General features: G+C 37.0%; 1 protein-coding gene across 2 annotated transcripts in view; it reads left to right on the top strand.

Annotated features, from left to right (window-relative positions):
• MAPKAP1 (MAPK associated protein 1) overlaps positions 1-11,986 on the top strand; it is a 111,029-nt gene extending 99,043 nt beyond the window's left edge. For both annotated transcript variants that reach the window (XM_072431199.1, XM_072431200.1), the window contains exons 11-12: positions 9,114-9,211; positions 11,363-11,986. In XM_072431199.1, the coding sequence (XP_072287300.1) occupies positions 9,114-9,211; positions 11,363-11,482 (218 nt within the window). In that variant the 3' untranslated portion in view covers positions 11,483-11,986. The remainder of the gene's footprint in view (positions 1-9,113; positions 9,212-11,362) is intronic.
• Positions 11,987-12,482: the final 496 nt, after the last annotated feature.

Raw genomic sequence — 12,482 nt, 5'->3', positions numbered from 1 at the left:
AATGTTTTATTCTATTGCCCTTTTTATTTGGTGACCCTTTACTTTGCACTTCCACAATAGAAAAAAGCGCAGGCATGGAAAATTCCCTTATTCGGGGAACTGAAGAGTTAAAAGATGAGAAAAAGACTGCTGTAGATGGAATTGAACTATTCATGTGTAAAAGCCTCTGTTCCTGTGTCTCACCAGTGAATAGAGAACACTGTGTAATTTCTTTTTAATTAGCTGTATGTAAAAGGTCACTGGATTTCCCAGCATGTCCCTGTCACCATTGTGACATAGAGTTACCTGCTATCAGACCCATTTACACCCTATCGTGTCGCCTCTGAACATAGAGATGTTTCTCTGTGCGACTCTCATGTAAATATAAGAGGTGCCCTTTTACAGACGGAGCCATTTCATGTCACATCAGACAGAACAGCTGTTATATTCACTGCCCGAAAATATATTGCAATAATAAGTATACAGTGTGTTTCTGGAAGGTTTGAAGCAATGTTGCCAGAGGGATCTCCATTGGTTTGGAAAACATCAAACCCCATTGAGTCTTTGATCGCTTTTGTGTGATTCTCTTATTGTTTTCTTCCCTGTGCTTTGTTAATTTTAGCTGTTTTTGCCCTATTGTGGTCATCATTGGAATTTTTCTCCAAGGGGGTTTCCTTCAACGACTTTACAGCATATAAGAACAGATATGTAAAGATTAATGACCCCATACTGAATTTGATAACTGTCAGTTTTTTTCATTATCATTTACATTGGGATAGCTATTTTTATCTGTAATGTATTTGGAATGTGGAAAGAATTGCATTGTTGCTATAAGCAACACATTTGTTTTTCATGTGCTTTCATAAATTAGATATTCTGTTTTTGTGGAAATAATACAATGTCAGGTAAAGCAATGTAAAGTGTTGTATATTGCAAGGGTTAGTAGGTGGTGTCTCAAATTAACTAATGGTCATTGTAAAAACGGAACAAAATACTTTCCTCTAATGGGGACTTCACTTTTCAGATAAAGTTTTTTTGACTGCTGGGGTTAGTTTTAACCTGAATATTGGTCTACAGCATTGAAAACAAATCTAGTATTCATGGCTGACCAAAACTCATTCTATATTCCTAATTAGCAATCAGACTTGTGGAACAAATAAAGACAAAATAAAGTGTAGAAATATTGAATACCCCTATCGTATCCAAATAATAAAGTAAACCTATTTACATGCGAGCTCAAAGTAGAAAGTTCTTCTCAGCCCTATCCAGCTGCCCAATAGAAAGAGGAGTTTCATAGTTACATAGTAGGTTACATAGTGGGTTAGATTGAAAAGAACATAAGTCAGTCAAGTTGAAACCATTATAAGACATAGTTGGTCCAGAGGAAGGCAAAAACCGTGGTAAAATTTCCTTCAACAGAAAAAAATTCCGTCCTGATTCCATGAGGCAATCAGATGTTCCCTCAATCGACAGTCTCTGTTATCTTTAAAGCCTTAATCCCCAGTTATATTCTGTGCTTCTAGAAATCATCCAGCTTTTTATTAAAGCAATCTATAATAGTTGCTGAAACTACTGCCTGAGGGAGCCGATTCCACATTTTCACAGACCTGAAGGTGCGTACACACTTCCAATTTTTATCGTTCCAATCGAACGACGAACGATCGATTGGGCAAAAAATCGTTCGTAAAAAAGTAACCAACGACGCCGACGAACAATGAAAGTCGCTGGAAACGAACGACCGGACCGACGGATCGGATTGGACGACGATCGTTGAACATCGTTCGTGTGTACGGTCGTTCGTTGATCGTCCATGTTCAGAGCATGCGTGATGAACGAACGTCCGTTCACTTTCCTGTCGTGCACATAGTTCCTCTATCGCTCAAACGATCGTATCTATTGTGTGTACAATATCTACGAACGATCGTGTCGTTAACTCTATGTGTAGGATCGGTGCTATACGATCGTTCGTATATATCGTGCATGAACGTTCGTCGTTCGTTTTCCAACGATAATAATTGGAAGTGTGTATGTAGCTTTACAGTGAAGAATCCCTTCCTTATCTGGACCTTAAACTTCTTTTCCTCCAGACGTAAAGAGAGCCCTCTTGTCCTATGTAATGATCTCAAAGTGAATAATTGGGAAGAGGGTTCTCTATATGGACCATGTATATATTTTATACAGTCTTTGGCCTAGTACACATGGGCCATTTTTCACTTGGTCTGGTCTGATTACCAATCTGATAAAATGGGAAAACTAAACAGAACTCATTAGCAGAGAACTTGTAATTAACCATTTTTTTTTGGTCCTTGATCAGATGTTAATGATCGGACATGTCTGTAAATATCACAACCACAAAGCTAAAGCCCTTGATTTGCCCCTCTTTAATTTCTTGCATTCTCTCTTTGTAATATCTTTGTGCTTTCTGATTCCTCACACCTGCTGAAGTTATTATGAGGATCTCAAGCTCCCTCTTTGATTTTTTTTTTTTTTTGATATTGTGAAAATTGTAGCAGTGATAGCTAAAACACATTCTGTTGCCTGGACTATCCAAAGCTCTCAGGTGAACAGGGACAGAGGTAAAATAAATTACAGGGGGGTGTCACTTGTTAAGAGTATTTAAGGCGTATAAGATGCCATGGGCTCACTTAGCTTATCAGGCTTTACCTGATACTAAAATGTCATGTTTACAATGGGTAACCCTTTAATTATGTGCAAGATGTTGTGTAGCTGTATGGAGATAATAATTTAACTAGCAATGATAAAATGTATTATATTACAATATAATATTAACTGTAGCATTTTATACCTGTATTGCCTTTCTGGTGTTAAAAATGCTGACTATAACTCTAATAAATTTGGAAAGGCATGTTACACCTGACTGCCTATAGGGAGCCTATTATTGTGCCTTTAGGATGGGTGCAGCTAGGGACAGTCACAGACAACAGTGACAGGAAGCCTAGGATAAGAAATTAAATAGAGACTGATATGGACATGATGCTTATGCTGACCTATTTTAGGAACATCACCCTTCCATCTCAACCCTCCCTATTACTTGTCTCTCCTTGTTTTATCAGATAAACCTAGTCAAGTCTACTTCATTTGCCAATCTTTTCATTTTCCCTCCTTCCCTGTCCTCTGTTCCACTTCCCTTGTCTCTCCTACCTGCTCACACCCCACTACTTTCCATCAAATCTGCTACCAGTAAACTTTTTGGACTGTCTGTAAGAAAAGTCACATTTTGCACCTATTAGAATAATGGGATGTGTTAGCTGCCTTGACTCCTGACACACAAGATACACCATATTGTGGCTCCCAGTGTCACTCTGTCACAACAGCTGATATAAGAGGCAGTGATTTTATAACTGACTGGTGATCTTATGTACTAAACTTTAAATTGCTGTGGAATGTGCAGCACCTCAGTTTACTGTTGCCATTTACTAAATCTAAATTTAATGTAAACTGTCCTTTGAGAATACTGGACTTTCAAAGAAAAATGTGAAGATTTTCTGTGATCTTGAGATGGAATTTTTGCTAGGAGCTCCCAGGTTTGCAAAATTCTCAGTTTAGACAAGTTCTTTTACTAAGGTCCTCCTAAGCCCAAAGCCCTTTTTTTTTTTTTTGAAATTGAAGTTTTATTGAAATTTTTACATGAACAAGGAGTACAGCAATACAGGAACAGGATCAATATGCATAATATCAATGAACATCAGGTGTAGCAAAATACCCAACAATCAAAGTATATGTAGTAATGTTATTGTCAAGTAACATCAAGGCCGCCCAAAGCCCTTTTTAAATTGTGTTGCGTTACATCAATTTTTTACTGTTCAGTAAGATGCAGCCTACATTTTTTTTTACATATGAGCAGAGCACACTAAAGCAAAATTAACTCAATTGTCTTTGCTCTATTGCTGGTGTGCTGACTTGTTAATTTAGTCTTTTTCGGTGTTCAGGTGTTTGGCTGTTTTGACTAGCCACGCTCGATGTACACTCAACAAAAGATTAGGTGGATGTTTGCTTAATTTTACATAGCATGTTCAGTCTTCAGGAAGGAAGCAGAAGAGAAGAAATAAGAAATGCTGTGTGCTTTCAATTTTTCTTTTTTTTTTTTTACTATTGCTTTAATCTGAACTCCAAGTCATGCTTATATACGAACTTAAATTGCTTATAGGAAATGAAAATTTAAAGAAAAAAAGGATCAGTCTCTTGCTGTTGCTTTTGTTGTCAAGTCACAGACTGGGGCAAGAACAGGACCAAAAATGTGGTGTCCCCTTAAGCCAAACAGGGATTTGCTTTGTAGATTGCAAGCTCTTCAGGGCAGGGTCCTCTCCTCCTCCTGTGTCACTGTCTTTGTCTGTCATTTGCAGTCCCTATTTAACGTACAGTGCTGTGTAATATGTTGGTGCTATATTAAACCTGTTTATTAATAATGATAATATTATTAATAATAATAAATAATAATAAATCTCCAGAAGGACAAAAATTCAAATCCTATGGAGGGTAAAGCATCTCAATAATGCAGTCATAAAAAGTGCACCCTCTTTCAATCCTAAGGTTTTACATATCTGGACATAATAAAAATTATATCAATATTTTATTTTACAGACATGAAACCTAAATTTAGAAGCCATGTGTGAAGTGCACTCCATGATCAATAGCTTGTTGAACCCCTTTTAGCAACAATCCCGAGTGTTTATTTTCTGTATGACTTCATCATTCTCTCACATCATTTATGGAGGAATTTCAGCCCACTCTTCTTAACAGCATTGCTTCCATTCATTGAGGTTTGCAGGCATTTGTTTATGCACAGCTCTCTTGCCAAACCTATCACAGCATTTTATTTGGGTTAAAGTCTGTACACAGAGAGGCTTATGAAGAGACTGCATGAGACCAGCCTAACAGATAGGAGGATGAGTGCAGGCTGCTGCAAGAACAAGGGATAAGATAAATATTCTGTTAAACTATTTACTCCTGGACAAAACAAGCACTCAACCCTTACAGTGGGGAAGGAGACCCACTGCAGGAGTAAATATGAATTTGCCTCAGAATCCAGCTTTAATACGCCTATAACAAAGTACTAAAGATATCCAAAAGTGTTTTCTCCATGCCAGCAGGGAGAGATGATGTCTTACCTGGAGACAAAGGGGCACTTGACACTGGAATGATCCCCAGGGTTTTACTGGTGACTGCAGTAGTAAAGAAGTGCAAATATGCAGGAGATGTGGTTCTCTCATGTCTCAGGACAGCAGATAATGTTATCAACAGGTGCTAACCCATCAGAGAATAGTATGTGTAGTCAGGTAAACTGAAGTGCTATGGGGCGGTATCAAGAAAAACAGATTCTAGTACAGGCTGGGTCACATAGCCACATTCAAACTACATTACAAATACTAGTTTAAGAGTTTATCTAATTGGGTATTTTGCTGGAGGTAACTAAACAATATATGTAAAGTACACAACTACATTCTGTAGTCTAGTGCATGCAGTGTGCAGAATTTCCAGCAGATGACAGCAAAACAGCAGAAAGGGCAAGCACACAGCACTTAGAAAAACTGTCCACAAAATTACTCATCAGGGTTTAGGTTCAGTAAGGACAGGTACAGTACTCTGCCATTAGTGCACCAATCTCCTGTACCTGAAATTCCTGGTGCCTGGTCCTTACTGTATCCACCAGTTACTACAGGCATTGACACATCCTCTGTATTATTACTTTATCCACCAGTTACTAAAGGACACACCCACAGTTGCCCGTGCCATCTTTCAGAAGGCTTCTCTTACTAACAGCATCTCACAGTTACACTGGTAAACACAATGGTAAGAAAAGGTATAACATATACACTTTCAGTGAGAGATTGCTTCTTCAGGTTCCCTTTTGTGTTGGCTTTATGTGTGAAGCTTGTAGGCGGTATATGATGTCTGTTCTGTAACAGACAAAGTCATGTGGTTTGAGCTGGGAGAACAGATCAGACCACATGACCTAGTTCCTGGGCCTTCCAAAAAGGTGACCAGCACTGCAATAAAAGTGCCCTGGAGCAGCATTTTCTTTGGAAAAAAAGCTTCTTTAGCCCCTCCATCACTCTTAATGTATTCTTTTCAACAAACTTGTTAACCACCCGACCGTTAAACCCGACCTTGGTTCGGGTTAAAAAAAATTGCAATTATCGATAAACCCGAACTTTTCTCACTGTATGAAAATCATCACTTACCTGGTCCCGCTGTGATCATCCAGCGTCGTGTTCGTGTTCCAGTGTCGTCCTCCAGCGTCGATCTCCCTCTCCAGCGTCGGGTGCCTTCTTGGAGAAGAAGAAGCCGGCTTCTTCTCCGTCCGTAGCGTGTACGTGTCCCTCAGCGATGACGTCGGCCCGTGTGCGGGAAATTCAAATTCAAACTCATTCAAACACATTTTGTATTGGTTTGAATACAAACTCCTGTATCCAATCCAATACAAAATAATTCTAAATAAATACAAAGTATGTAATTAGTAAATTCAAACTCTCGTTTTGTATTGGATTGAATACAAACTCCTGTATCCAATCCAATACAAAATAATATAAAATAAATACAAAGTATATAACTGGTAAATTCAAACGCTCATTTTGTATTGGATTGGATACAAAGTCCTGTATCCAATCCAATACAAAATAATACAAAATATATTTATGTGGTTTTGTCTATAGGTATGTGATGTTGGACTGTTGGACATTAGGCAGGTGTTTTAGAAAAATATATTACTATACAGTATACCAAATTATCGCATTTTCAGTATTTTTCATTTATTTATGTATTCTTGTTTAAGCTGATTTTTGTGTCTTTTATTTAATTTTATTAAAAGTATTTTTTTTACATGATTGTGTGTTTCAAACATTTTTTATATTTATGATATCCACTAGAACCCTGTTCGGACATATTTCTGTAAATTACAGGTCTACAATTTAAAAAAAAAAAAATTTCATGAAAAACAGTGTACCACTTTTGGTACAGAAATCTAGACATCAGCGTAACACGCCCAGGTGGTTAACAAAGCTTTATGTTTACATTTAAGTCCAGTTTGTAACAGATGATCATATCCTTGCATGCTTCCCCTGATCACCCATGTACTGTTGCATACAGTATCTGATGGAGCCCCAGTGGATCACTGCCACGTGGGTTTAGAGTTTTATGGATGCATGTATTTATTTTTATTGGTTAAAATGGATGGAAATTATTTTACCTTTGTCTACAACTGTATTTGTCTAACTACCATATGTCATCTGCCTGCCCGTGGAGCATAGAATATAGCCTAAATAAAAGGATTATTGTGTCAGAATTACAAATCCCTTAACAGGTAAAACAGAAAATATATCCTAAAAAATAAAAATAGACGAGATCCATGTATGTACATACACCCTGGCTTTATTTGATTGGATCCCAGTGGGAAAATGCTTAGCTCTAACTTTTCATTTAGGGTTGAATAGTAAAGGCAACCACACTGTATAAGCTTGCCGGAGCACAAATTCTGTTCCCTTCTCTTTCCTAGAGCAATGACATTTTAACATTGCAGTACAGACCACCCACATGTGTCCTTCACTGTGCATTTCATATTCTGAACTACCATGCTCCATACACTTTGTTGAATTTTGCACACTATACCACCACTCACCTATGCTTCCACCATATGTATTTGTAATTTATGTATGTAATGTATGTATGTAGTATACTAAATGTAGTCATATAAAAGTTTACTAGCATTTATTTGGATGTTGGAATTTTATCCATTTGAATTATTAGGAACACTTTTTGCTTTTTTTGTAACCGTGTTTTTTCACCTGTTTTTTTGGGGGGGTTACTCTTTTAAAAGTCTGCAGAACTACATTTGGTCTTTTAATGCAACGTATTGTATTTGTACTCAGTCATTCATATAGTTAGGCAATCTGTTCATGCAGTTGCCCACCTTTAGGTCTGATTCACATCTGTGTATTTACAGGGTAATGCTTGTGGAAATTGTTTGGGCAGTGTAGTGCCATTCATTTTGAATGCACTTGCAGTAGGCAGCCCTCACGAATATAAGCCATTCATCCATGATGTGGTAGGCATATGGAAGTGAACCCAGCCTTACACTTTTAAAAAACTCTTTTAGCAATAGTCTGCCATTTCTGACCATCTTCTAAAAATGCTTCTGAGCTTAATATTTTCTTGAGTTCTTGCCCCGAAACAAGCTTGTTCAAAAGAAATGACTCATAAAATGCTGAAGCTTTAATCTGAATATGAGAACCAGGCAACATAAAGTAAAGTAAAGAGTTCTCACTAGTGGAAGCTTACAGATTTTTCTCTGTAAAATTTTCTTTAAATTGTAATACTGAAATTTCTCTAAAATAGAAACGCATACACACATGTATATTTTACAATGTACAAACGCAGACTACAACACATCCCTCCTCTCCTCTAAACCCTTCTGGCCTTCTGATTATAGAAACAAATTATCCTGCTGCAGGCATCTACTAATATATGTACCAAACAAGTTTAATTTGCTGAATGATTTAAGGAAGTTATATGTTTGTTCCCCATCTTTAAATCATTAGACATGCTACTAGGGGAAGAATAATGTGTTGTAATTATATTTAATTATACATTTCCAAGATAAAATGTCTCATATTCAGGGATTGCTAAATATAATCAAATGACCCTCTATAAAACTTTACCTGAAATATATTTTGTATTAAATTGAATGTGTACATGTGATAGATGTATTGCATCAGCTATACACATCATTGTATATAATGGTATATTGTGGAAAAAATGTTTTAGATTGCGATTAGCACTACACAGCCATGCAGCACTAGGTTCCTAGTTTTGAATGTCAGCCAAAGACATGATCTGCATAGATTTCTGTATGTATCTCCTCGTGTTTTTTTTTTTTTGGGGGGGGGGGGGGGGGGGGGGGGTTCCTCCTACATCTGAAAAATTTGCTGGTAGGTTAAAGTGGCCCTATATCAGGAGATTATGTAAGCTGCCATGAAATCTGCACCAAGTCAGGGTTAAATTCTTGAAAAGTACACAGTTTACTACTAGTGACTTAATATTATTTCTTGGAGTGTTTTCCTATATTTTAATTGTGATTGAAAAGTATGTGTCTAATGAAATCGTGTTCTCATTTACAGGCCATGCGATGTTCAAGCTGACCTACCTCAATAACCATGATTACAAGCACCTGTACTTCGAATCTGATGCAGCTACTGTTAACGAGATTGTCCTCAAGGTAAATTTGCTGTTACTGAACATCCAGCAAGTACAGAATAAAGCTATCTCTAAGCAGTAATGATTTACCTGCTACAATATGCGCGATCCTGCCTCCAGATTTCATAACAAAACATTGTGGATCTTCTATCTTTATACATACATCTTAAATGTGGTTTTAGTCAGAGGAAAAACAATACTAATCATCTTGATTGAACACAGTTAGTCATCTTTCCCTCTGGTAAAAATGTCAAAATGTTTGACACTGCCGGGTATGTCCTACAGACCTTCAGAATGTGGGCTGTTTGCCCAAAATACTTTTTTAAAATGGCATCTGGGTTCCTACAGGTCCCCCATAATTTCTCTGGGTACTGCTGATAATTTTTTAAGCCCAGAGTTGAATTGATCAGCTTCTGGACTTACACCTGCATTCTGTTTACAAAGTACAACCAGAATTCTTGCTGAGGATGGCATTAATTTAGATCATGATGTGACCTTTTACAGAAGCAACGAAAGCATGGAAAACGTCCTCCTAAAATTTTCACTTTAAACTTTACTCAACAGGATGTGCTACTTTATTGTGATGTAGGACAATGGTCCCCAACCTTTTGGACATCACGGACCACTAAATTTACGGACTCCGGACCACGTATGCACAGGAAGCTGTGTGTCACTCAAAGGGGAAGAAACTTCCTCCAGAGTGACATCATGATGCCAGAACCCACCCACTCTCCCATTGCGGGTCTGAGCCCTGAGTCTGCGATGCTTACGGGAGACATAGTCCTCTGGCCGGTGCACCCCCCAAAAGGGGGTCCTTCTCCTGATCACAGGTTGGGGATGTAGGAGAATGTTAGACTTCGAAAGCTAAACGTTATAAGGTTGTGAAACCAAAATATTTGCAAAAATAAAAAATAAAAAACTGCCCAGGATTTCTAAGCTGGGTATAAGAAAAAAAAACATGACTCAAGTGGCTAAGAAAGTTTTCATTGTATGTTATGCTAGACTGTAATTCCAAATTCCAAAGCTAATAGTACCTAATGACAGAATGCTTATAAGAGCAGCAGTAGATTGGTGCAAAGGGTAGAGAAAAAACATGTTTTAGGTTATGTGGTTAAATTCTACATATCCTGTCAATGTTTTAAAAGCCAGAAGGTCTATGATAGGCAATGTATCAGGGCTTTAACTGATAATGTGAGCTATGCAGATCATGTGTACACACTGAATATGGGATAATTAGTAACAGATCTAATCAAATGGTTAATTGCAGCTTTTAGATGCACTGAACAGATATTAATAGCCAGCATAAAGCAGACTTCATTATCTACTGAGTTAAGTGCTGCCATTTCAATTTGGATATTGCGGTAATGAGTACACCTTGTTAATTTAACCACTTCCCATGTGCAAAGTGCATGCTTGCCAATATGTTTCAGTCCACTATAGATGCAATACTGTTGATTAGCAAAACTATGCCATCAATTTGTAAGCACATGTGTAATTAGTGTTTTGGGTGGCGTAGATAGTACTTTGTGTCTTAATACTGGAAGTCTCTGCTTTATTTTCTTTGTGCTGGTGTACAGCAAAGTCTGTGGAAAATGCTTAACCTTGTAGTGTATGATCCTGGTCATTGCTTTAAAAAGTAATACAACTATAGCCAGCCAAATATAGCCTGAGATTTGTATATCAGATCAGCAGTGGTGGACCATGAATTTCCACCAACTTTCTTAGTCTTTTGAATGTAAACCACTATTTTAAAAAAAATTATAAAAAGCATCTGCTAACAAGTAAAATTATGCAATTATCTAAAAGTGGATACAAAAAGGAGAGTAGGGCTTTGTGGAAAATAATGCATGTAGGGTGAATGATTGCACAAATGGTATTCTAACAGAGATCCAGTATCTCAAAAATATTATCTTAGTAATATTGTAAATCGGTTTTCAGAAAACAAAAAAAGGATAATAGACTTGATAGATGTTCTTTAATCCTGACACATTTCATCAAAGAGGTTCTTTACAGGAGACAGGAAGATCATTTAGACTTCTTCGTTATTAAATGCATTATTGGCCACAAAGCTTTTGTTTGTTTGTTTTTTGTGCCTACTTTTAGATAATTGCATAATTTCAAAATATATATTTAATGTTTACATCAAATAATCAATTTTTTCTTTTGTTTTAAGGTTAACTACATCTTGGAATCAAGAGCCAGCACAGCACGAGCTGATTACTTTGCACAAAAACAGAGAAAATTGACAAGAAGAACCAGTTTCAGCTTCCAGAAAGATAAGAAACCAGGTTAAGGTAGATAGATGTGGTAGTAGGTAAAAATACAGAGCCTCAGAGATGGCCGGCCAGTGGGCCTCCTGCAGCCACGTCAAATAAGACATAGGCAGAGACACTGATAAATTATGGCATTTAGGATTTCACCCCACTATAAAGCGTTAATCATGTATGCATCTATGTACAACATCTTTAATGTATAACAATAGTTTACAATTTTTTCAAAGCCCGTTTGTTCATTTATATTCCAGTGCAGATCAGACTCCACTCACTCCTATGACCTCTTTCAAGCTTAAAGTACCATTGACTAATTGGTATTATGTAAAAAAAAGTAATTATGTTAAGACCATTTCTTTAAAGATCCCAAATATGTCCTTTTGTGGTTAACAATTAGGTGTTTTTTAAAGGCTGGGACTTTTACAGTTCTTCAAGGAAAGAATTTTCACACCCTTTGGCATTTATGTACAAATTAGGGCTGTGTGAAACTGTATCAACAAGCTTTTTAAATAAAGTAATTAAAAATTTCTGTCTGTAATTTTGTTTTTGTAGGGAAAATTGTATTTGATTCTTAGTCATTCCATTTTCTACCTACCTGTTACAAATGGGACAAGCAGGGCTATTCACTATCTAATTTAAAGGGACAGTTTTGTCCCGAAAACTCTTGACTGTAGACCACTACTCTTTTTTTCCATTGTAGTTTCTGGGGGGAAAAAAAGATTCTTCTTTCCCATCTACTGTTTTATATTCAATAGATTTGTATTAAGATTTTTCATTTTTCAACAGGTATTGTTAGTATTAATATTATTAGTATTTATATAGCCTCGACATATTACGCAGAGCTGTACAAAGTCCATAGTCATGTCACTAGTTGTCCAGCAAATGGACTCACAATCTAATGTCCCTACCATAGTCATATATCTTTACTACTGCTGCGGCTATTGTCTGTCTTGTGGCCAAAAACCAGTTTACAGGAATGCCTGCGTAGAGTAGGGATAGATCTGTGTAGTAGAGCCTTGCATG

Source organism: Pyxicephalus adspersus, chromosome Z, assembly GCF_032062135.1.
Source record: "Pyxicephalus adspersus chromosome Z, UCB_Pads_2.0, whole genome shotgun sequence".
Lineage (NCBI taxonomy): Eukaryota > Metazoa > Chordata > Amphibia > Anura > Pyxicephalidae > Pyxicephalus > Pyxicephalus adspersus.
Note: the sequence above shows the minus strand (reverse complement) of the source record. Positions and strands in the feature narration are given on the sequence as shown.